Source organism: Chlamydomonas reinhardtii, assembly GCF_000002595.2.
Source record: "Chlamydomonas reinhardtii strain CC-503 cw92 mt+ unplaced genomic scaffold scaffold_26, whole genome shotgun sequence".
NCBI classification, from domain to species: Eukaryota; Viridiplantae; Chlorophyta; class Chlorophyceae; order Chlamydomonadales; family Chlamydomonadaceae; genus Chlamydomonas; species Chlamydomonas reinhardtii.
The window spans coordinates 22,919-43,820 of record NW_025061539.1 but is presented as its reverse complement, the minus strand read 5'-3'; the positions used below and the strand labels follow the sequence as shown (position 1 = coordinate 43,820).

General features: G+C 63.7%; 3 protein-coding genes across 3 annotated transcripts in view; 2 read left to right on the top strand and 1 right to left on the bottom strand.

The window, feature by feature from the left end:
* Nucleotides 1–2,745, bottom strand: part of CHLRE_26g756897v5 (uncharacterized protein) — a 10,602-nt gene extending 7,857 nt beyond the window's left edge. The window contains exons 1-5 of the mRNA XM_043072978.1: nucleotides 2,524–2,745; nucleotides 2,333–2,425; nucleotides 2,129–2,209; nucleotides 1,307–1,393; nucleotides 48–431 (exon numbers count right to left, since the gene is read on the bottom strand). Coding sequence (XP_042914098.1) covers nucleotides 48–431; nucleotides 1,307–1,393; nucleotides 2,129–2,209; nucleotides 2,333–2,425; nucleotides 2,524–2,706 — 828 coding nt within the window. The 5' untranslated portion in view covers nucleotides 2,707–2,745. The remainder of the gene's footprint in view (nucleotides 1–47; nucleotides 432–1,306; nucleotides 1,394–2,128; nucleotides 2,210–2,332; nucleotides 2,426–2,523) is intronic.
* Nucleotides 2,746–6,095: 3,350 nt separating this feature from the next.
* Nucleotides 6,096–13,141, top strand: CHLRE_26g756847v5 (uncharacterized protein). Its single transcript, XM_043072977.1, has 8 exons — nucleotides 6,096–6,508; nucleotides 6,967–7,155; nucleotides 7,823–7,870; nucleotides 8,226–8,317; nucleotides 8,800–8,858; nucleotides 9,432–9,810; nucleotides 10,204–10,877; nucleotides 11,828–13,141. The coding sequence occupies exons 1-8, from the start codon at nucleotides 6,373–6,375 to the stop codon at nucleotides 12,021–12,023; spliced, it is 1,773 nt and encodes a 590-aa protein (XP_042914097.1). The 5' UTR covers nucleotides 6,096–6,372; the 3' UTR covers nucleotides 12,024–13,141.
* A 2,114-nt stretch (nucleotides 13,142–15,255) lies between these two features.
* Nucleotides 15,256–20,071, top strand: CHLRE_26g756797v5 (uncharacterized protein). Its single transcript, XM_043072976.1, has 10 exons — nucleotides 15,256–15,462; nucleotides 15,530–15,547; nucleotides 15,675–15,782; nucleotides 16,449–16,518; nucleotides 16,969–17,031; nucleotides 17,398–17,476; nucleotides 18,018–18,082; nucleotides 18,421–18,528; nucleotides 18,868–18,924; nucleotides 19,289–20,071. Exons 1-10 carry the CDS (start codon nucleotides 15,365–15,367, stop codon nucleotides 19,361–19,363), a joined length of 741 nt encoding a protein of 246 aa, XP_042914096.1. The 5' UTR covers nucleotides 15,256–15,364; the 3' UTR covers nucleotides 19,364–20,071.
* The last annotated feature ends 831 nt before the right edge of the window (nucleotides 20,072–20,902 follow it).

Here is a 20,902-nt window from a genome sequence, read left to right as displayed (position 1 = left end):
CACCGCCCCATCCACCCACCCACCCACCCATCCACCCAACCACCCACCTGCGCTCCGCCCGAGCCAGCCGGCACCGCAGCCGCCGCCGCCGCCGCCGCCGCAGCCCGCCGGCCCGCAGCCGTCAGCATCACGCCGCCGCCGCCGCCGCCTCCGGGTGACGGGGCGCCGGAGCCGCTGCCCCGGCCGCCGCCGCCGCCGCCGTTGCCGTTGCCGTTGCGGCGCGGGTTCAGGTCTGACGCCGCCGCCGCCGCCGCCGCGGCCTGGCCCACCCCGCCACCGCCGCCGCCGCCGCCAACACCATTGGTGGACACGCGCTGCGACCCGCCGCCGCCTCCGCCGCCTCCGCCGCCTCCGCCTCCGCCGCCGCCGCCCTCCTCAGCCTGCCGGGCCGCCCGCTGCTCTGCCCGCTCTTGATCGCGCCGCACCTCCTCCTGCATTGGGAAGGCGGGGGGGACTTCCATTTACAAACTATGATTAGCTAAGAAAGTGGTACACGGTAGGCCATCTTGGGGGAACAGCAATCATTTTCGTGCATTAGGTTTGAGATTGGGTGTTGTGGGGTTGTGGAGGTGCAACGATTGTTTGGTTTGGAGGGTGTGCAAGGAGGTGGGTGTGCCCCCAGTGGTGTGCCCCTCGGGAGGCGCGGAGGTGCCTGGTAGCGTGTCGTAGGGCGCAGGCGCACACTGGCGCTGCCGCCCCCACCATCCCACCCGTCACCTCCCCGCCAGCCCGCCCTTCTCCGCGCCTCCCACTCCCACTCCCACCCCCACTCCCACTCCCGCCTGCCCCCACCCGCTATCCCTGCCACCTACCTCCCCCCCTGCTGTCCCTCCCCCCAAATCTCATCCCGCCCCCCGCATCCCTTCACACACTCTACCCAACCACCCCATCACCCAAATCCGCACCCCACCCACCCCCCTGCACCCACCCTACCCACCCCCTCCAAACCTCATCCAACCCCCCGCATACCTTCACACACTCTCCTCACCCAACCCCACCCAACCCCAACCCTCCCCACCCTACCCCACCCTCCCCTCCCCACCCCACCCCACCCCCCCTACCCCACCCTACCCCACCCTACCCCACCCCCACCACCCCCTACCCCACCCCCACCCCCACACCCCCACCCCTCACACCTCGCTCCGCTCCCGGACTCGCCGCCGCCTCCAACTCCACCACCCCCACCCCACCCCCACCCCTCCACACCCTCACCCTACCTCACCTCCCGCTCCCGGATGCGCGCCTCAATCACCACCACCTCACCCCACACCACCCTACCAACCCACCACCCCTCACCCTATCTCACCTCTCGCTCCCGGATGCGCGCCTCGATGACGCGCTGCTCCTCCGCCCTCTCCGCCTCCTTGTCCGCCAGACTGCGAGCCCCCACCAGCTGTGCAGCGGCAGTAGCAGTGTTGGCCGCGGCAGTAGCGGCAGTAGCAGTGGTGTCAGTGGCAGTAGCAGTGGCGGCAGGAGCAGTGGGGGCAGTAGCAGTGGTGGCCGCGGCAGTAGCGGCAGTAGCAGTAGCCGCGACAGTAGCAGTGGTGGCAGTAGCAGTGGCGGCAGTAGCAGTAGCGGCAGTAGTTGTAGCGGCAGTGGCAGTGGTGGCGGCGGTAGTGGTGGCAGTAGCAGTGGTGGCGGCAGTATCGGTGGCGCCGGTGCAGCAGCAGTGGCAGCAGCAGCAGCACAGCAGCAGCAGGCGGAAGAAGGGGAAGGAGGGCAAAGGAGGGGGGAGGAGGGAAAGGAGGGGAAAGGAGGGGAAAGGAGGGGAAAGGAGGGGGAGGGGAGGGGAGGGGGATTTGTCAGCTGTGGTGTGTGCGCCGTGTTGAGAGTGAGCAGCTGCCTAATCAGGGCTTGGCGCCTGGCGGTATTTCAGTAGCTGTGCCCAGGTCCGGTGGTGGCATCGGGTCCAACCCATGGGGCTCACTTCACGCGCGTGCGTGTGTGTGTGGGGGGGGGGGGGGCAGGCAGCCGGCGACCTAGCGGGCTGGTCAGTGGTGGCGCTAGCGGGTGGGGTTCCTCGGCCGGGCCCACAGCGGCCGGGCCCGCACCACGGCCTCAGCCGCTTAGGGTTGCCACGACTGGCACCGAGAGCGCGAGCCGCACTGCCCTCCACCGCCCATCTCACCTTGACGAGGTAGCCCGTGACCTTCTGCTCCTTGCAGAAGGGGCAGCTGCTGAGGGCATGTGGCGGTGTCGCCGTTTGCACCTGAGGCACCGCCAGCAGCGAACCAATTTCAGCGGGTGGAATTGCACATCTATGTCGCCGCCACAAAACCAGCCATCACAACAGCCAGCGCGAAGCTGTGCGTCAGGCCTTGAGCGTTTTTACCTGAAGAAAACACTCGGTGCAGACACGCTTCTGGCAGCACAACGACGTGTTAAGCACTGGGTAGTAAAGGAAGCAAATCGGGCACTCCTCCAGCTGCGAAAATGAGCGGACAAAGCGGCGAATGGTTAGGGTCCCGGAAGAAAGACTCGTCCGCAGCAGCCGCACATAGCCGGGCTCCATCATGTGCTTACATCTTGCCCAGAGGCGCACTCCTCCGCTCCAGGATGGCATGGTGCGAGCTGCTTGTTGAGAATGAGCCTTCGCAGCTTCTTCACGTCCACCCGGCTGGAGTCGTAAAGTCCGTGTGGTCGCAGATACTCCTCTGGGATTTTCGGCCGCGAGGGCGCGAAGCAGGCACGGAAGAAGTCCAGCATTGGTGCTAGGTTTGGCCCGAAAGTGGGCCCCTGCGTTTTATCGTCTCCGTAACATGGTGACAATGCCACGGGCGTGTACTATGTCGTCCGTGTGGAGGGCGTCTATTGCCTCAGAAATGAACACACTTCTTCCGCACTGCTCGACTTGAGGCGCTCGCCATTGGGCGGGCCGTACGCCTCGCTCGCGGCCGGGCGCCCTCCGTCCAGGCCGCAGCTCGCGTCCGGGCGGTTTCGCAACTGCATCAGCCGCGGCATGAACGATTATAATGGCTGCTGAGCTCGAATTTCCAACCGGCACGGTTGGGATTCGTGGCGCGGGGGGGGGGCCAAACGTGCAGAATTGGTGCCGCCTACGGGTTAATCACGTACGGCGCCGCCCCTGTTGCGTTCATCCCGTGCAAACGGAAATGCGGCCACGCACACGCATGCATGTCGCCACACCTGCCCCGAACGTTGCTTTGTTCAAGCCCCTTTGTTACACCACGCAAGCACAAACACCTGTGACGCCTGCGACGTGTGCAACACTGCAACGGTTGATTTCGGCGCGTCCTTTCTGGTAGTCCCAACGCCAGCCCGGCCGCCGTCGCCCAGCCCAGCCATCCCAATACAGCAGCCGCCTTCCGTCAGCCAGCCATGGGCCCGACCGTAACATGTGAATTCGCAACTTGCGCTACTGACTGCCTGCTCTCGTGCCGCCTGCAAGCCCATTCCGCCTTCCGCTGTGGTCTACGTACGCATTAGTTCCGCAACGCACGTCAATAACGCATGCCCCCTGCAACCTGCCCCTTGGCATGGCCCAGCAGTGCACCGCACAGGCACGCACGCGCACACTCGCACTCGCACACGCACACACACCGCCACGCGTAATGTTTTCCTTGTGCTCTTTAACACACCGCCACACGCACACCTCCCCGCAGCAGTCTTTGGCAAGAGCCTGCTGCGCGCCCCATCACCCCGATGTCGCGACCATGCATACTGCCGTCCGCACTCGCATTGGCATTGGCATTTAAGCACTTCAGTCATACATGCAGGGATATGGCCACCGACTCGACCCCAGCCTCCGTCTGTCGCTGTCATAAAGTCATGGCCATCCTGCAATGTTCAGGGCACGCCAGGGGCACACCGCCCCCCGGTCAACTCAAAGGGGCGTGTCAGCCACGGGGGAAAGGTCGGTGTCAGTCCCAACAGCTTGGCGCGCGGTTATCTCGTCAAAGGTAACGTAGCAGTTGCGGTCGCTGCTCATGCTCACGCTTTTCTCTTTGCTTGTGCTAGCTTACTGGCCTCGGCTCTACAACGTCATGTTCGCTTGTGCGTGTTGCGTTTTTCCAAGCACGTCAATAACAGCCGCCGGGCTAGCTCTGCTGCGGTCGGTGCGGACGCCCTGGTGCCCTGGTGGAGTGCGGCTGCGCTGCCGTCGCCGCCATGGCCGCCGCTGTGGCCGCCACTGCCTTGCACGGGCTGTGGCTGCTGGCGGCGGCGGCGGCGTGTTTGGCGTGGCTGCAGAGCTGGACTTGCGCGCACGCCTCCTCGGGGTGTGTGTGACGTGGCTGGTGATGGTGGTGGGTGGGGGCAGGTGGCCGGACCAGTGGGTGCGCACGCGCAGCACATTATTATCTGCGGTGCAGCGGCATGCCAGCATTAGCCTGACACGTACGGCGATGGACCTTTCTGGCCGCCACAAGAGGAGTGGGGAATGCATTCAGACTGGCGCATACGTGCACTGTACCGTTCTGTAGTCGCGTTGTCTGAATACGTATATACCGCACTAGGCGAATGATGGCTGGTCCGCAGGGTTGGCATGATGTTGCACAAGGGCTCTTGCCGCGCGGCTTACAGAACACGTGTCACGTAGCTGTACGTGGCAGTTGGAATGGAGACCGATGAGAATGAACATGGGAAAGTGGTGTGTGGTGTGTGGTGGGTTTGACAATGACACATCGACAAGGCCCGCCCCAACGCCGGACTTCCTTACAGAAAGCTTGCTTGTGTTTGCCGTTGTGGTTTTTGGCGTGAGGCTGCATTGGGAGTTTGACGGGTAGCAGTGCGCCCACTCAATGAGGCAGGGGCTTGCCAGGCCGGTATGTTGTTGCCAGTGAGAGGCCTGGCAGGGGTAACCCCTGAGACCTGGGAGGGGTAATCCCCGAGGCCAGGAGACGCATGTCCGTGTCACTGCAACAGCAGGTGTCAGGGCGGTGTGCGCGAAGGCCACGGGGGCCATGGGTGACAGTGGGCGAAGACGCGCAATCCAAGCAATGTTTGAGCGAGTCGAGGGGCCCGTGTGTGGCTAGCTAGCTAGCTGAATGCTGCTGTTCCGTCCGTCACTAAAGCTGCTCGGACCCTGCTGGCGGAGGTCGTGGGGGGCAGTGTGGCACTGGCGGCTGCGCGCTGATGACAGGCTGGCTAGCTGTGCGGCAGTGCGGGCGGGTCATTGCAAGGTGGTGGGCATGTTGGAATGCAGCAGGCACTGCGGCGGCTGTAAGGAGTAGCTGGTCTGTCTGGTCTGTCTGGTCTGTCTGGTCTGTCTGGTCTGTCGGGTCTGCTTTGTTGCCCCTGCCATCCTTACTTACTTCAAGGTCGCTGGGTGGGCGGGCCAGCCAGGGGCTGTCGGGGTTGCGGGACCGCGTTGCCCCCGGGCGGTGGACCCAGGCCGTGTCCCGCGGCAGCACCTACGCACCTTGTCCTCCCAGCACACATACAGGGACACGTCGTGCTCACCACCCCGTAGCCACACACAGCATACACTTCCCCAGAGAACACAGCCCCAAAACTGGCGAGGACGGAAGCTGCAACGCCCTGGGGAGGGCACCTAACCTTTCAGCGCGAGACTGGCCCACCGATCTGGGCCCTCGGTTGACGGTGCTCCAACGCCGGTGCCGGTGCCGACAGGGCCGCCCTGCGTGTTCAGGGGAGACGAAGGGACCCGCCCCCCACACCTGCCCGGGGGCCCGGGGCCATACATCGCCCACGGCTGTGTAGCAGCGCATGTTCCGCCGGATGGATTTCATGCATGTGATGATGATAATATAGAATCAGTCCAAGCATGGATGTCCGTTATTGCTTGAGGCTAGGTTTGGCCTGCCCCAACGGGGATCAACTCGGCCGGTGGTGCCCTCCATGGCTCCTGATTGACGCCGTGTCCACTCCGACACACAAGCGTCCCTTCAGGGCGCACTTTAACTTTGCCGTCTGGGGCTCGTAGTGATCTTAGGCGTTTGGGACTTGGGTGTGAGTTTTGCTCTGGAGCTCGAGCTCAAGGCATCCTGGGGAGGGGCTGCCGAGGCTGCAGCCGGCTCGTCAGCGCCGGCACGCAGGCGAGGATGGGGTCGCGATCAAGTTCCCTCACAACCGCGCTTCAAACAGGTATACAATTATGCACTTGTTAGCTAAACGCATCCTGGAGGGCGGGAGGAGCCCGCGTTGAGGTTTTGGGGCCGCTGACGATACCGATACCAGATACCAAAATTCTATGCTTTGGCCGCGCATTGAAGCTCAAGTGTTGTTCCGTACTTTCACTTTGCCGCCCACACCGCTCGTAGCCCGTGCAGTTCCACTTTCGCTCGAAACAGTTCGCTGACAGTTTTGCAACGCACTCGCTTGACGCGCTTCTTCCTTAAACGCCGATGTACAGCTGACAAGCTTGTGCGACAAATAACAGCCATGGTTGCCATGGGCGTTGCAGCGCTGGGCCCGCAGCGCCTGAGGCTTCGGCCATCGGCCCTGCATCTCGAAAGCCGAGGCGCCGTGGAGCCGGCTTTCAGCCTTAGCTTTCCGGGCTGCGGCGTTATGCTCAACTGGCAACTTGGTAAGCGTCAAGCTTTGTTGTTGACCAAGCTGTCGGCGCGCCCTGCCTTCGCGCACATGCCCCGGCGTCCTTGGCATGCCATCACCACCACCCGCTTAGCTACCAGTACTGCCTTGCCCGCATTCTCCTCTCTTGCTCACCCTGCTTGCAACTGCCAGCATGACACCACCGCTATCCCTGCTATCCTGGCTGCTCCCGCTGCTCCCGCGGCGGGTAACGTTGCTCCTGTCGCAACCCTGTCCCTGCCTCCCCTACCCCATCGGTTGAGGGGGAGTTCCGCTGCCTGACACGACCCCCCACCTCACCCCACGCCACCCCTGCAAACCCCCCTCCCCTGCTCAAACCCCTTGCTTCATCACTCATGAATGCAACCCCCCACACTCTGCCTGTCCTCCGCTCGTTTTCGTTGGTTTTGGTTTAGTTTGGGCTGGTATTTACAACTCCCCTCCCCCCCGCAGGCGTGCTCAAGGGCCTGTCGCGGCACGTGGACCCCATGGAGGTGCCGCTGCTGGGCAGCAGCAGCGGCGCCCTCACCGCCGCGCTGGGGGGGTGCGGCGTGGGGCCGGAGGCGGCGGCGGAGGAGCTGCTGCGGCTGATGTGCGAGCAGCGGGTGGCGCAGCGGCGGCTGGGGCTCATCGGGCGCCTGGGTGGGTGGGTGGGTGGTGGCCCTGGTGGGGGGTGAGGGGTGGTGGTGGGGGGGGAGGGGTGCGTGGGGAGGAGGGCTGGCTGAGTGGGTGGTGCGGATGTTGGGGAGGAGAGGGCTGGGTGGAAGTTGGGGAGGCGGGGGAAAGTTGGGGAGGCGGGGGAAAGTTGGGGAGGCGGGGAAAAGTTGGGGCGGGGTGGGGGGTTATGTGCCCGGGCCCAAGAAGTCCCAAGGGGGGAGGGAAAGGGGGGAGGGGTGGCAAATTTGTTTCGGGTGCGTGGGGTGGTATACTCCAAACCCAACTTGGCACGGGGTTTGGATGCCAGGAAAGGCTGAGGGGGTCTGGTTGGGTGGGTCGGACTGTGCACGCCCGCTGCTGGGTGCGCGGAAGGTGATCGGGCGGGGTGTTTGTGTTGTTTGTGTGTGTGTGTGTGTGTGGGGGGGGGGGTGTAGATACCAGCCCAAACTAAACCAAACCTAATGTGTGGGGGGGGGGATGCATCGCGGGGCTATCAAGCCCTACGCCAACACAACCACCACCCATTGCCAACCCCTTCACTTCGCACTTCACTTCATATTTGATACACACCATCCCATGGATGGCTACCCCCACCCACACACACACACACACACCACCACACACACACCACCCCCACCACACGCCAACACAGGCAGCCTCACTCGCACCTGGCTGGACCGAGTGCTACCCGACAACGCAGGTGGGTGTGGGTTGTGTGTGGGATGTGGGTGTTTGGGTGGCTGGGGGTTTGGTGGCTGGGGGCATGACTGTGCGTGTATATGTATATATGTATATGTGTGTGTGACTGTGACTGTGTGTGACTGCGTGTATGACGGTGTTATGAAAGGAAACGAAAGCCCGCCCAACGACGGTGTGTGACTGTGTGTGTGTGTGTGTGTGTGTGTGTGTGTGTGTGTGTGTGTGTGTGTGTGTTGGGTGTTGCGTGTGTGCTGGCAGGCAGCAAACCCCCACACCGCATCCCCCCCAAAACACCCCCAACCCCCACGCACCCCACCCCCCACCCCCCACCCCCCACCCCCCACCGCCCCCCCCAGGCGCGCTGCTGTCACGCGGGCGGACCACGGTGCTTGTCACTCAGCTGCCGCGGCTGCAGACGCAGCACATCAGCGCGTTCGGGGACAAGCAGGTGTGAGAGCGTGTGTGTGTTTGTGTGTGTGTGTGTGTGTGTGTGGATGGGCGTGTGTGTGTGTGTGTGTGTGTGTGTGTGTGTGTGTTTGTGTGTGTGTTTGTGTGTGTGTGTGTGTGGATGGGCGTGTGTGTGTGTGTGTGCGTGTGTGTGTGTGTGTGTGTGTGTGAGGGGGGCGGGTAAGGAGATTTGGGTAAGGGGGGGGGGATCGGGTAAGGGGGGTTGGTAGATACCGGCCTCAACGGAAGCGAACCCAATGCAAGGAGCGAGGAGGAGAGCATGGGTGGGGTGGGGGTGGGGGGTGGGAGAGGGGGTATGCAGTATGTAGAGAGAGAGCGTGTAGCAGACGTGAAGATGATACGTCTCTTCCCCCATCACACCCCTCCCCGCTTTCCCCTTCACTTCTTAGCTTTATTATGAATTTAATCCCCCCCACTTGGAATAATTCATTATGAATGTAATCCTATTTCTCTCACACACAGGATGTGGTGGAGGTGGTGATGGCCTCCGCCCACCTGCCGCTGGTGCTGGACGGCAGCTGGTGAGGGGGTGGTGGTGGTGGGGGAGGGGGGGGGGGTGGGAGTGTGTGTGTGTGTGTGAGGTGGGGTGTGTAGTGGGGGTGGCATGGTAGCTGGTGTGAGCATGTGTGTGTGTGTGTGTGTGGTGGTGGGGGTCAGGCGCAGTAGTGGGTGGGTAGGGTTACGTGAGGCGCCCGGGCAGCAGCTGTCAGTGGGCAGTGTGGGGTGCCGCGTGAGGGGGTTGGGTTTGGGGACGGGGTGGGTTTGGGGAGAAGGTGGGTTTGGGGAGGGGGTGGGTTTGGGGAGGGGGGGCTGTGTGTGTGTGTGTGTGTGTGTTGAAGGCCCGAGGATGTCGTGTGAGCTGACACGTGCTGGGGAGGGGAGGGCAGGGGAGGCGAGGCGAGGGCAGGGGAGTGGCTGTAGCTGGGGGCACTCCACTTGGAGGTGCACACCGCCCCATGCATTGGACCCACACACACTGACACACTGACACACACACCCTCAACACCAACTCTCGATACCAAAAGCCCTCAAAACACACGCGCACACAGGTACACTGTCTATGCGTAATGTTTTCCTTGTGCTCCTTAACACAGGTACGCCACCTGCCGCTCCGCTCCCGCCATTGACGGCGGGCTGTGGTGGTGGTGGCGCCGCTGTGAGGCCGCATACACCGTGCCCGCAGGCAGGGGCGGCAGCAGCAGCAGCAGCGGCAGTAGCGGCAGTAGCGGCAGCGGCAGTAGCGGCAGTAGCAGCTACAGCCGGACGTCAGCCGAGGGGCTGCAGGAGCAGGGGGAGGAGGGGGAGGAGGGCTGGGTACGCGCCAGCGGGGGGCTTGCCAGCGGGGGCGCGGGGGCGGCGGCGGCGGCGGCGGCAGTAGCAGGTGACGGCGGCGGCGGCGGCAGTAGCGGTGCGGTGGGTGTGGCTCTGAGCAGCCCCACCTCATTCCTGGACTTCATCGCGGGCGATGTGCAGGTGCGCGTGTGTGTGTGTCTGTGTGTGGGCGTGTGTGTGTGTGCGGGGGTGGAGTTGGGGGTGGAGTTGGGGGTAGGGGAGGGGGAGTGGGAGGTGGAGGGGTGTGAGGGCAGAAAGGGGTGTGAGGGGAGAACGGGAGTGATACAGACACGCTCTCCCGCCACTCCCAGCCACCTGCCACTGCTGTCCTCGCCCCCTGCTCGTACACGTCGTACGTCTGCGACACATCTGCCTCCTGCCCCATCCCTCTGTCTCAACTTACGGCTCCCGCCTATCTGCGTCTCCGCTCCCAGCTCTCCTTCCTTCCCCCCCCCCCCCCCTTCCACCCGTCTTTCCCTCCATCCGCTCCCCCTGTAAATAATCATGATTGCAACCCCCCCCCCCCCCCCACAGAGGGGCCTAGCCCCGGAGGTGGCGCGTCAGCAACGGCAGCGCGCCGCCGCCGCCGCCGCCCACAGCTGGTCCTTCTCCTCTGCCGGCGGCCTGGTGCGCGGCAGTAGCAGCGGCAGTAGCAACTATGGCATTGGCAGTAGCAGCGGCAGTAGCAACTATGGCATTGGCAGTAGCAGCATCGGCGGCGGCGGCGGCGGCGGCGGCGGATTCCTGGGGGAGGACGCAAGCACGCTGCCATGGGCTGCCGCGGTCGGCGGCGCCGGCAGCCCACTCCCTGCCCACTCCCACACCTTCCCGCTACTGCCGCGTCTGCACCCCCACCCCCACCCGCATCCCCATCACACGGCGCACACACATCATCACCCCCACCACCCCCACCACCCCCACGGGGCTATGGGTCTGGCCTTGGCGGCGGCGGGGCCGGGAGGAGGCGTGGCGGCGGCGGCGAGTGGTAATGGCGCCGGCAGTGGCGGCCGTATGAGCGCCACCCTTGCAGCGCAGCAGCAGCAGTGGCACATGCAAGATTTAGCATGGGAGCCGTACGGTGGCGGCAGTAGCAGCAGCAGCAGTGGCGGCAGTAGCAGTAGCAGCAGCAGCCGGCAGCCGGTGGTGCTCATCGTGCAACCGGGCGACGACCCTGCGGTGGTGGCGGAGTGGGGCCGCTTCCGCAACTGGTGAGGTTGCGGGGGGAGGGGGCGAGAGAGAGAGAGGCGGCGAGAGGTAGGGTTTTGGGGGCCGGGAGGGGGAGAGGCGGCGGCGAGGTAGGGAGTGGGGAGGTAGGGAGTAGGGAGTGGGGCGGCGAGGCGGCGTCTGGGCCCAGCTTATGCAGCCGGCGGGCGGGCCTTCGCTTGCGCCGTACCCGCTGGGGGTGGGAGGGGGAGTGGTTGCTGCTGCCTTGTCACCGGTTTCGCGGCCCGTCATCCCCTCCCTCCTCCGGTCCGCTTCCTCCCCCACCTACCCCGGTGCTCCGCAAGCTTGGCTCGGTTGGCTTGCCCCTTCCCCCGAAGGGGGAGGGGCAATAGCCATTGCGGTCGCATCGAGCGCCGGAGGGGGGCGCAAACTTCACAGACAGTTTTATACGTAACGTTGAAACGCGGTCGGAACTTTGCTTCAGATTAATGGCAAGCTGATCTCTCAATTGTGTCAATAAACTCGCTTGTTCTTGTATTATATAGTAACCTTGCGAAAACGGTAGCCGGGAGCAAAGACTAGAGGCGAAGGGATTGGAGGTTGAGGATCGCGTTCGAGGCGTGCCAGCACGCCGATCAAATTGGCGCTATTATCATGAATACCAATATGTTAATCGGTTGCAGGCCCTCGTAGACCCTCGCATGCACCGCGATCGCCCGCGATCGCCCGCGAGCCCTTCCAGCGTGCCCTCCCTCTAGTCTAGTCTTGTCCCCCTCAAGAAGCCCCCACGACGAGCCCCTGCTGGGCCTGCCCGCCCGGTCTCCCTGTGTCCACTGAGGGCTCGCACCAAATGGCTCCCATCATCCCTGGCCTTGCAATGGTGCGCGATTGGATAGGGGGGAGGGGCAAGCCGGGGTACTGCGTAGCGGTAGGGGTTTGGCTTAGGCGTTTGGGCTGGTGCTTACAAACCCCTCCCCCTTACCTCGACCCACAGGCGCCCCAGCTCCCCCTCCTCCTCTCCCACCCGCTCCACCCGCTCCACCCACTCCGGCCCCGGCAGCGGCAGCGGCAGTTACGCCGACGCGCGGGAGCTGCTGCGGCGCGGCGAGGCCTACGGCGCCGGCCCACTGCTGCGACGCATTGAGGCGGGGCTGAAGGAGGCGGCGGCGGCGGCGGCGGCCGCAAACTGAGGTGAGCTGCTGCTGCTGCGGCGGCGGCGGCGGCCGCAAACCAAGGCGAGCTACGGCGGGTGGTGGCGGCGGGGAAGGGAGACGAGCTGCGGCACCGGCGGCGGTGGCGCAGGGGCAGCATCGATGCAGGGGCTGCGCGCCGAGCGGCGGGCGCGTGTGGGTATGGGGAAACGAGAGTCGTGCCGCGCCGCGCCGCGCCGCGTGCGTGTGTATGTGTATTTGTATGCTTCTGGAGAGCACAGCGGGACAGGATAGCACACACGAAGACGTAGAGGGGTGCGTGGGTGTGTGATTATGTGTGTGTAGTGGAGAGGGTAAAGGTGTGCGAAGCGCTGGGCCGTGATTGGGGGCGTGTATGTCTGAGAGCTAGGGCGGGTGCGATGCAGTAAGAGGGCGGGGCGGGGGGGGGGGGGGCGGGATGACATGGGCGGCGCGGGGCGCATGTGATCGTTAGGAACAGTAGGAGTGTGAAGTAGGGGTGACACGGACCCGCCCACCCAACCCGCCATGTGACCTACATACATCTGCTGCACTGCTGTGTGCTTGGTGGTGGTGAAGAGCTGTTATCGAGGTGCGTTACATGAGGTGCGTGACGAATACAGGGCTGTGCCTGAGAAGCGCCTGTGCGCGCCAACGACGAAGACTGAGTGAGTGGTGGCTTGTGTGGGGTGATGAGAACGAGAGTGGGAGCGGATGCGAAGTGGACTTCATATTTCATAGCATGTGACAGGTAATCAGCGCACGTTTGCACGCATTGGCGCGCGGCACAACAGTATGCGGCGCAAGTGTGCGTGACCCAGATAGGATCACCGGTAGCGTTTCATGTTTGTGTGGAGAGACGTTTGGAGACACTGGTAACTAGCTAGCGGCTTGGGACTTGGTAGTGCGTCGCGTGTGCTAGCCGCCTGCCGGTGGCTAGCTGTGATCGCTGCGGGTAGCTAGCAGGTTGCAAGAACTTGCGACCCACGTTTACTGCTGCCCGGCTTATGTTGTCATTGGGGATGGTGGAGGAGCAAACGGCAGGCGGGGACAGGGGGTGCCTGAGGGTGAAGAAGCAGTGAGAGGGGGTGAGGGTGGGGGCTTGCGCGAATGGCCCTGAGGCATGAGGGGAGTTGCTACAGGGGGCGGGGTTGCAATGGGAGCCAGGCAGGGGGGGGGGCCTCCCACAAAGCCGCTTGGTCACAGCCTCTGCTGCACACGTGTTGCATTGCATCCAGTGGTGGGGCTGTGCACCAGAGAGAGGGGTGAAGGGAGCAACGGGAGGCGGGCAGGCAGGCGTTCCTTACAAGGCCAGCTTAAGTCTCAAGAGCTCGCGAGCACGGATCCCTGCCGTCCCTGCTCACGAGCGTACACCCTGCGCTTGCGGCTGTGGGCCTGGCGGAGTGCATGGCAAAATGCTCCTGCGGGGGCTCGAACCCCGGACTCTGGGCTGGCTCGCGAAGCATAAGACCCATACTCTATCCAACTGAGTTACAGGAGCTGCAGGATCGCGATAGCGTCGCGAAATCGGTCGAGCACTATTGCCATTTCATTACGTATATATACGCCTTGGACCAAGCTTCTGACGGTGGCCTTGCCCGCCCCCGATCTACTCCCGCTGCCTGAAATGCGGGCAAAGCTCACCTAAGCTCACCATCACACGCGGCGCAAGTAACGGGGCTAGCAAAGTTGCACACAGGGGTTATGGTTGGCGGGGGCGTGGCCCGCGAACGAACTTGACAAACAATCGGCCAGCATCGGTCAACTTACCCGCACACACGTGTACGCGGCCCTCCAAAGTCATCCCTGCTTGTGATCCCGCACATGCTTGTGGGGCTTAGATCAAGGTGAATCCAGGGGTTAGCCCTCAGGAACACTGCCCGAATCCGTAGGGGTAGGTGGGGGAAGGCGAGAAAGTAAGCGAATTCGCGAGTCCATGGACATGTCGCAACGTCGCGAGAAAATCGACCGAGCCCTGATGCTCTGGACAGTTTTAGGCAACCTACGTCGACGGCAAACGACCCGGGACAAGGAAGCGGAAACGTTGTGACGAGCCATGTATGCCGGTTGACGCGCCTACATGCCGCGGCGGGAATGTCGAGGTCGCCCCAGTCCCGTAGGAGTGCCGAGAATCGGCGGGTTGTTAACTGTTCTAGGGGTTCAAGGTGAGGCTTGGGAATGCTTGGCAACAGAAGGCACGCGTGGATAGATGGCGTGTGGCATGCGCTCAGCTTGGCCATGCCTAGCTTCAAGCACGTCAATAGCTAGCTAGTACGCCCCAGCGCCGCTGGCCATGCCCGTGCCTCGCTTCCAGGGGTAGACGTGGGGCGTGGATGGCGTGTGGCGTGTGTGAAACACACCGTGGCCATGCCTAGCTGGTGGTGGCCCGAGCAGGTCCGAGCCCGTGCACGGCACCCCTGCTGCAACCCCACCGAATGCATTGTTCCTAACCGGCAATGCATACGGTATTGATGCAAAGGAGCGGGTTGCGCCATACGGGTGCCACCCAGCACCTTGCCCGGCACCAGCACCTTGCCCGGCGCCAGCAGCTGCCTGGCGCTCCTGGCAGCAGCGGGGGTCCAACTAACTACCGTACAGCTCTTACAGGCGGCGAGAGATGCCCCAACGCCGCGTCGATAGATGCGCTGCAAGTGAATCGCCCGGCAACTGGCATCCCATGGGTCGGGCGTGCATTGCGGGCCGTGACCCCCGAACTCCCCCCGGCTCCCGGTTTGGGCTGGTATCTACAACCCAGGGTAGTTGGCGAGATTTGGGGACCATATGCACGTCGTGCTCACCTCCTTGTAACCACACACACCAACAAAATATGCAGCCCGACGCGGCGGGAATGCATCCCCGGAAATGCCCAATCTTTCTCGCCCGAGGGCCTGCATTCGGGCCCGTTCCGTGCCGCTCCCCAAAGATGCAAGCAAGCCCTGTGAGTTCCATGGGCGCAGCGAGGGATGGTGCCGTTGCAAGCCGCGGACTGTCCCTTCGTGTAGCGTCGCACTCTTTCGTTCCCATCAATACAAGCAGCTAGGGGCCTGAGCGGGTGTCACTAGGGCCCTCGGCTCTCTGCAGAAGAAGAAGCAGACTGGGAGGCCCAGCTCCGGGCGCTCCGGTGCGGCAGCCTTGCAAAGGCCGGGGGCCAGGCGCGGGGGTGACGGCACCGTACGCGCGCATGGGGTGACCAGGGTTCGGCAGCTGGGCTTGTGCCTTGAATGGAGGAGACTCCACGACAGCACCACTTGTACCTATACATAACGAAAGCACTATCAAGCTCTACATCAAATCACACGTCGCGATAAATTTGAGCAGATCCCTCTCGTCATTCCATTTGCCTTCACCGTAAAACGAAAGCCATGGCTTCTACCGCTTCACCCTATCAACTAGGCAACCCCCTTAGCAAGGTTCAGGCGGACGCCGCGGACGGGCAAAGGCAACACGCAGCGTGGAGCCCGTAAGTGCACAGTTGGCAAATGCCTTGCAGATTCTAAAGCTAACAGTGCTCAATTTTCAATATGCAGATACGATGACAACGGCGGGTGAGCTCAAAGCTGCCAGTTCTCGCGCGAGGCCAGCAGATCCCGCGAACCCCTTCTGCTGCATTTCGTTTGCGGTGTTTGGTGCTGCGTTGGAGTGCGTGGAATGACGTTAGCCAATTCCTTGCAGAACCGTGGTTGCGGTGGCGGGAGAGGACTACTGCATCGTGGCCGCGAGCACGCGCATGTCCACCGGCTTCAGCATCCTCACGCGCGAGGCGACCATGATGCTGCAGCTGTGAGTGCGAGTGGGGGGGGGGGGCGATCGTAGAGGCGAGGAGATGAGATGAGGGGAGAGGCCGTGATGGAGTCTTTTAGAGTGTGGGGGGAAAGGGGGGGGACAGCGGGAATGCGTGTGCGTGTGCGCGGGTGTGTAGGGGAGGGAGGGGGGACGGCATTGAGAGGGTGGCAATTGGGGGTGCGGCCATAAGCTGGCTGGTGGTGCGTGTGTAGGTGGGTGCGTGGGGTGTTGCAGCAATGGCAGGGGGCCGCAATCAAGGCAGGTGGGGCGGGGGAGGGAGGGACTGATGCACGTCCGGAGGCTGGCGGGCGTCGTGTGTGGCAGGCGGTGAGGCTGCCGCAGCTGCAGGTGGCTTGTGCGGACGTGGCACGCCTGCAGGGTGGGAGGGAGGGGGGCCTGCAGGGAGGGAACGATGTTTGTGGGTCGGGGGGCGAGAAAGAGGGAGGGAGGGGGTTGACGGCAATTTGCCGTGTCGTGTTTGACTGAGCGTATTCACGGCCGCGTGCCTCGGTTCGTCCCACACAGCACGACCCAGCGCAGCGGTTCACTCATGCGAGTATCCGCAACGTGACACAGCACGACACGACACTTGTTTGTGCTTACAGACACTTTACCATTGAACGCGATGACACACTTTGTGAAAACACGCACGCACACACACAGGTCGGACAAGGTGGTGATCGCCAGCGCGGGCATGCAGGCGGACCGCAAGGCGCTGCACAAGCTGCTGCAGGTGTGGGCGGGTGATGGGTGGGGGGTTGGGGGGTGGGGTGCGTGTGTGTATGTGTGTGTTGGGGTGGTTGGTTGGGTGTGTGTTGGGGTGGGTGGGGTGGGTGGGTGGGTGAGGGGATGGTGTGTGTGTGTGTGTGTGTGTTGGGGTGTGTGGGTGGGTGTGTGGGTGGGTGTGTGGGTGTGGGTGGGTGGGTGGGTGGGGATGTGGTGTGTGGGTGGGGATGGGCGTGGTGGGGTAGGGGTTGTGTGGGGTGTTTAGGGCGGGGGTGGGTGCTCGGAAAGCACAGGGGGATAGGGTAGACTCTGCACGTGCGGCATGTGTGATGGTGGCGTGGGTTTGGGGTGGGTTTGGGGTGGGTTTGGGGTGGGGTGGGTTTGGGGTGGGGTGTGAGTAGGAGAGGGAGGGAGGGCAGGCCGTCACACTTCCCCACACCCACACCCCCACACACAGGCCCGGCACGTCATGTACGTGCACAACCACGGCCGCCCCATGTCGCTACCAGCCACAGCGCAGGTGAGGAGGGGAGGGGGGGGGGCTAGGGGGCTGGGGGGGGGGAGGGGGGGAATAGGGGGTCGCAAGGTTGAAAAAGGGTTGGGATCAGGATAAAGAAGCGGAATTATGGGGGGCGGGAAGGGTGGGGGGTGGGGTGGGGTGGTTTGCGGCGGTTCGGGTTGCGGTTGGGGAGGGCCCATGCTTTCGCCTTTGTGGTGTGGATGCGGATGTGTGGCTCCGGACGGTTGGAGCGGTTGGCTACTACCAGAACACACATCCGATCATGAATGTAACCCCTCCCCTGCCCCCTGCCCCCTCCATTCCATTCCTCACACAACCCCTCCATTCTCCACCCATCCCCCCACCCCCCACGCCCACACCCCCAAGCTGCTGTCCAACACGCTCTACTACAAGCGCTTCTTCCCCTTCTACACCTTCAACCTGTGCGCCGGGCTGGACGAGCAGGGTGAGGCGGAAACTGGGTTTAGATGGATGGATAGATAGGTGTATGGATGGATAGATAAATACGACGCATATGACGGACGTGTCTGTGTGGGGTGGGTGGGTGTGGATGTACGGAAGGGGCTTCAACTTGTGCGCGGGCCGGGATGAACAGGGTGAGGGGACTGGGGTTGCAGGTACCAGCCCAAACGCAACCGAACCCAATGCAGTAGAGGGAGGAGGAGAGCGTGGGGGCAGGGAGAGGGCGGAGGACACATGCAGGGGTGCGAAGCTTGGGGTTGGGCTGGCAGAGGGGATGAGGGGGGTCGGGATTTGGGGGGTGGGTGGAGGGAGGGATGGGTTAGGTGGGTGAGGGGAGTGGCAACACTGTGACTGTTGCGCTCGGCGGCGGCGGCGGCGGCGGCGGGGGCGGCGGCAGTGGGGATGTGGCCTGTCCACACGCACACGCACACGCACACATCTCCCCACCCAAGCACCTCCCCACACCCACTCCCATCTCCCGCTCCCACACCCACACCCACACACGCACCCACACACGCACACAGGCCGCGGAGCCGTGTACAACTACGACGCCATCGGCTCCTACGAGCGCTCCGGCTACTTCTGCCAGGTAGCGGGGGGAGAGCGAGGGGGGAACGGGTCTGGAGATGGGGGGTTGGGGAGCGTGTTTGAGTGTATGTGTGCACGTGTGGAGGGGGCTACGATGCACACACGAGCTCATATCCTCTCACTGAGTCCTACTGCTAGGATTAGGTATAGCACAAAACGGGACGTTGCGGCGAGCTCTGGTGCTGAACCAGCGGACGCCGTCGGTCATGCTCCTACGCCTGCTGTTTACTTTGCTACACTTCTCTGTACCATCTATGCAACCCCCATCCACACTACCCTCCTCTGCACCCACCCAACCCCGCCCCCCAACCACCCCACCACCATCAACCCACCCCACAGGGCAGCGGCAAGGAGTTGATCCAGCCGGTGCTGGACAACCAGCTCAAGGCCGCCAGTCCGCTGGCGCTGCCGCCGCAGAACACACTCACCGCCCTGCCGCTGGAGCAGGTCAGGGGGGGGGAGAGGGAGGAGGCGGAAGGGGAGAGGGGGGGAGGGGAGGGGAGAGAGCGTGTGTGTGTATTGGGGGTGTGGCGGCTGCCGCAGAACACCCTCATGGCGCTGGCGCTGGGGCAAGTCAGCGAGAGGGGGGGGGGTTAAGAAGGGGTTTGGCCGTTCCCGACGATTCCTGGGCTACTGTGACCTACGTTTGGAGGCTCGGGCAAATACCCCGCCCCCTTCCCACACACCAACATCGTCTACCGTCTACCACTTCCTTGACTAATCATGACTGGAACCCGCCCCCCCTTCGCACAACCCATCGCACACCCCTACCCTCCCCCCCCCCAGGCGCTGGACCTTGTGAAGGACGCCTTCGTGTCCGCCGGCGAGCGCGACATTTACACGGTGCGTGCCTGGACGGCCTGTACTGCGGGTGTGATGAAAGTGTGACGAAAGTGTGTATCTTCATGCGCGTACGGCGTGTGATGGTGTGTTTGTGTGTGTGTCTGTATGTATGTGCGTGCGTGCGATGGGGTGTGTGCGTGCGTGTTTTGGGGAATGTTTGGGCAGCACAATGGGGGGTGGCGTCTGGGAGGCAGTACACAGCGGCGGCGCAGGGGTACGAACAGGGCAACGCATTACCCAACACACACTGCCCACTACTAGAACTACTGCCTGTGCTCCGCTATTTAGCTTGGTTTGGTCTAGTTTGGGCTGGTACATACAATTTCCTCCCCAACGCCCCAACCCCCCACCTCACCCTACACAGGGCGACCAGGTGGAGATCCTCATCATCACGCGGGAGGGCGTGCGCCGCGACTCGCTGCAGCTCAAGCTGGACTAGTGGGAGGGCTGTGGAGGTGTGGAAGTGTGTGTGTGGGGGGGGGGGGTGCCGCAACTCCCTACGGCGGAGGCTGGACTGATTTAGTGGAAGGAGGGAGGGCTGTGGAGGCGGGAGGGGGCCGCCGGGCCGCGGCTGTTTGTGGGTGGGGGTGTTTTGGGGATTTGAGGGTTGGGGTTTGAGGTGTCCGGATTGGACCAGGTGTGTCTGAGGACTAGCTGTGTGCGTGCGTTGTAGGGAAGGCTGGGAGCGCACGTTATGTCAGGTGTCTAGGTGCTTCATGTTTGGGGCTGCGCTGGTGAGGTGCTGCGCTGGCAGTCGGAGGGGGCAAAGCAAGGCTTGGAGCGGCACAGCTTTGGCCGCGGGGAGCTGGCGAGACCCAGACCTAGCGGTATGCTGCGGCTTTGTGCATGGTGCGGCTCTGTGTGAGCTGCGGCTCTGTGTGTTTTTTGGGGGGGAGGGGGAGGGCAAGTGGTGGTGCCGGTGTGGCGGAGGCCAGGAGGCGGCGATTGGAGAGGAGCGGGGAGAGGCGCACGACCGGTGTACGGAAGGAGGTGGTGTGTGTGTAGGGGGGGGGGGGGCGGTGATGCGGCGGCTGCGGTGGAGCTGCTGACGCCGCCGGGAAGAGTTATGAAAGCGAACCATTGATTGCCGCCTGCAGGGGCTTCACGTCTCGCCGGCAGTGCAGTTGCAATAGTAAGGTCAGCCGCGCGGAGGGTGCCGAGGGGGCGGCTGTGTATCGCGCCCGTTGTGCTGCGTCGTCCTTCCAGTGAAAGGATTAGCTAGCAGATGACGGACCACGGTTTCCACAGCACTGCACCACAGCGCCCAGGCAACACACGACCGGCGGACATGTTCATTGATTTGCCCAACGCGAGGCCCCGCAAAGGGCTTCCACTCCCGTGCACGAGCCCGCACAGCTGTCGGTTACCGGGCCCAGGGCCCCCCGGGCCACCCAGCAGCAGCCCAGCCGCGGAGGCGGGCAGGGGCCTCTGAAGTAAAGTAGGGGGGAGGTCAGCTTTGCACAGCTAGGAAATGAGCTGAGCCCCGCCTATCGCATTTGCGGGGCTGACTGGCTGAGCCTTTCTTGGCCTCTTGAGCCCGCCGCCCCCGGCCTTACTTCAAGCGCTTCACCCTGCATTCGATTTACAAGAATCCCCGGGGGGCGAAGCCCCCTAGGATTGCACCTGCCCGTGCATCCGTGCACGCGCACGCAGTCACGGACAGGCCTAATCCTAGGGGGCTGCAGCCTCGCCCCCTCTGTGAGGAACGCTGCGCTCAGCGGGCTTTCTTGAAGGGGCGCCGCGCGCATGCACCGCAGGGCACGCAGGGGCATAGAGAGGACTAGGGAGGTCAGCTGAGCCCTGCACGTGCACCCGCCCCGCGCATTCCTCGGCTTCCTCGGCTCCCGCGCACGCGAGCAATCCCGTAACAAACATGAAACTCTGCAGACGCAAGGGAAGTATTGCAGGGCGCATGCATGCTGGGTCGCGGGTCTTGGATGCAGCCTTGCGTGGCACAAATTGCGAAAAGCCACTCGAG

Bases quoted from the DNA above. Each gene is read 5' to 3' on its own strand.
- CHLRE_26g756847v5 (XM_043072977.1), top strand. From the start codon at position 6,373: ATGGGCGTTGCAGCGCTGGGCCCGCAGCGCCTGAGGCTTCGGCCATCG. The intron at 7,156-7,822 runs GTGGGTGGGTGG...ACGCCAACACAG, and splicing joins GGGGCTCATCGGGCGCCTGG to GCAGCCTCACTCGCACCTGG. The intron at 8,859-9,431 runs GTGAGGGGGTGG...TCCTTAACACAG, and splicing joins CTGGTGCTGGACGGCAGCTG to GTACGCCACCTGCCGCTCCG.
- CHLRE_26g756797v5 (XM_043072976.1), top strand. From the start codon at position 15,365: ATGGCTTCTACCGCTTCACCCTATCAACTAGGCAACCCCCTTAGCAAG. The intron at 18,083-18,420 runs GTAGCGGGGGGA...CCCACCCCACAG, and splicing joins GCTCCGGCTACTTCTGCCAG to GGCAGCGGCAAGGAGTTGAT. The intron at 18,529-18,867 runs GTCAGGGGGGGG...CCCCCCCCCCAG, and splicing joins CCGCCCTGCCGCTGGAGCAG to GCGCTGGACCTTGTGAAGGA.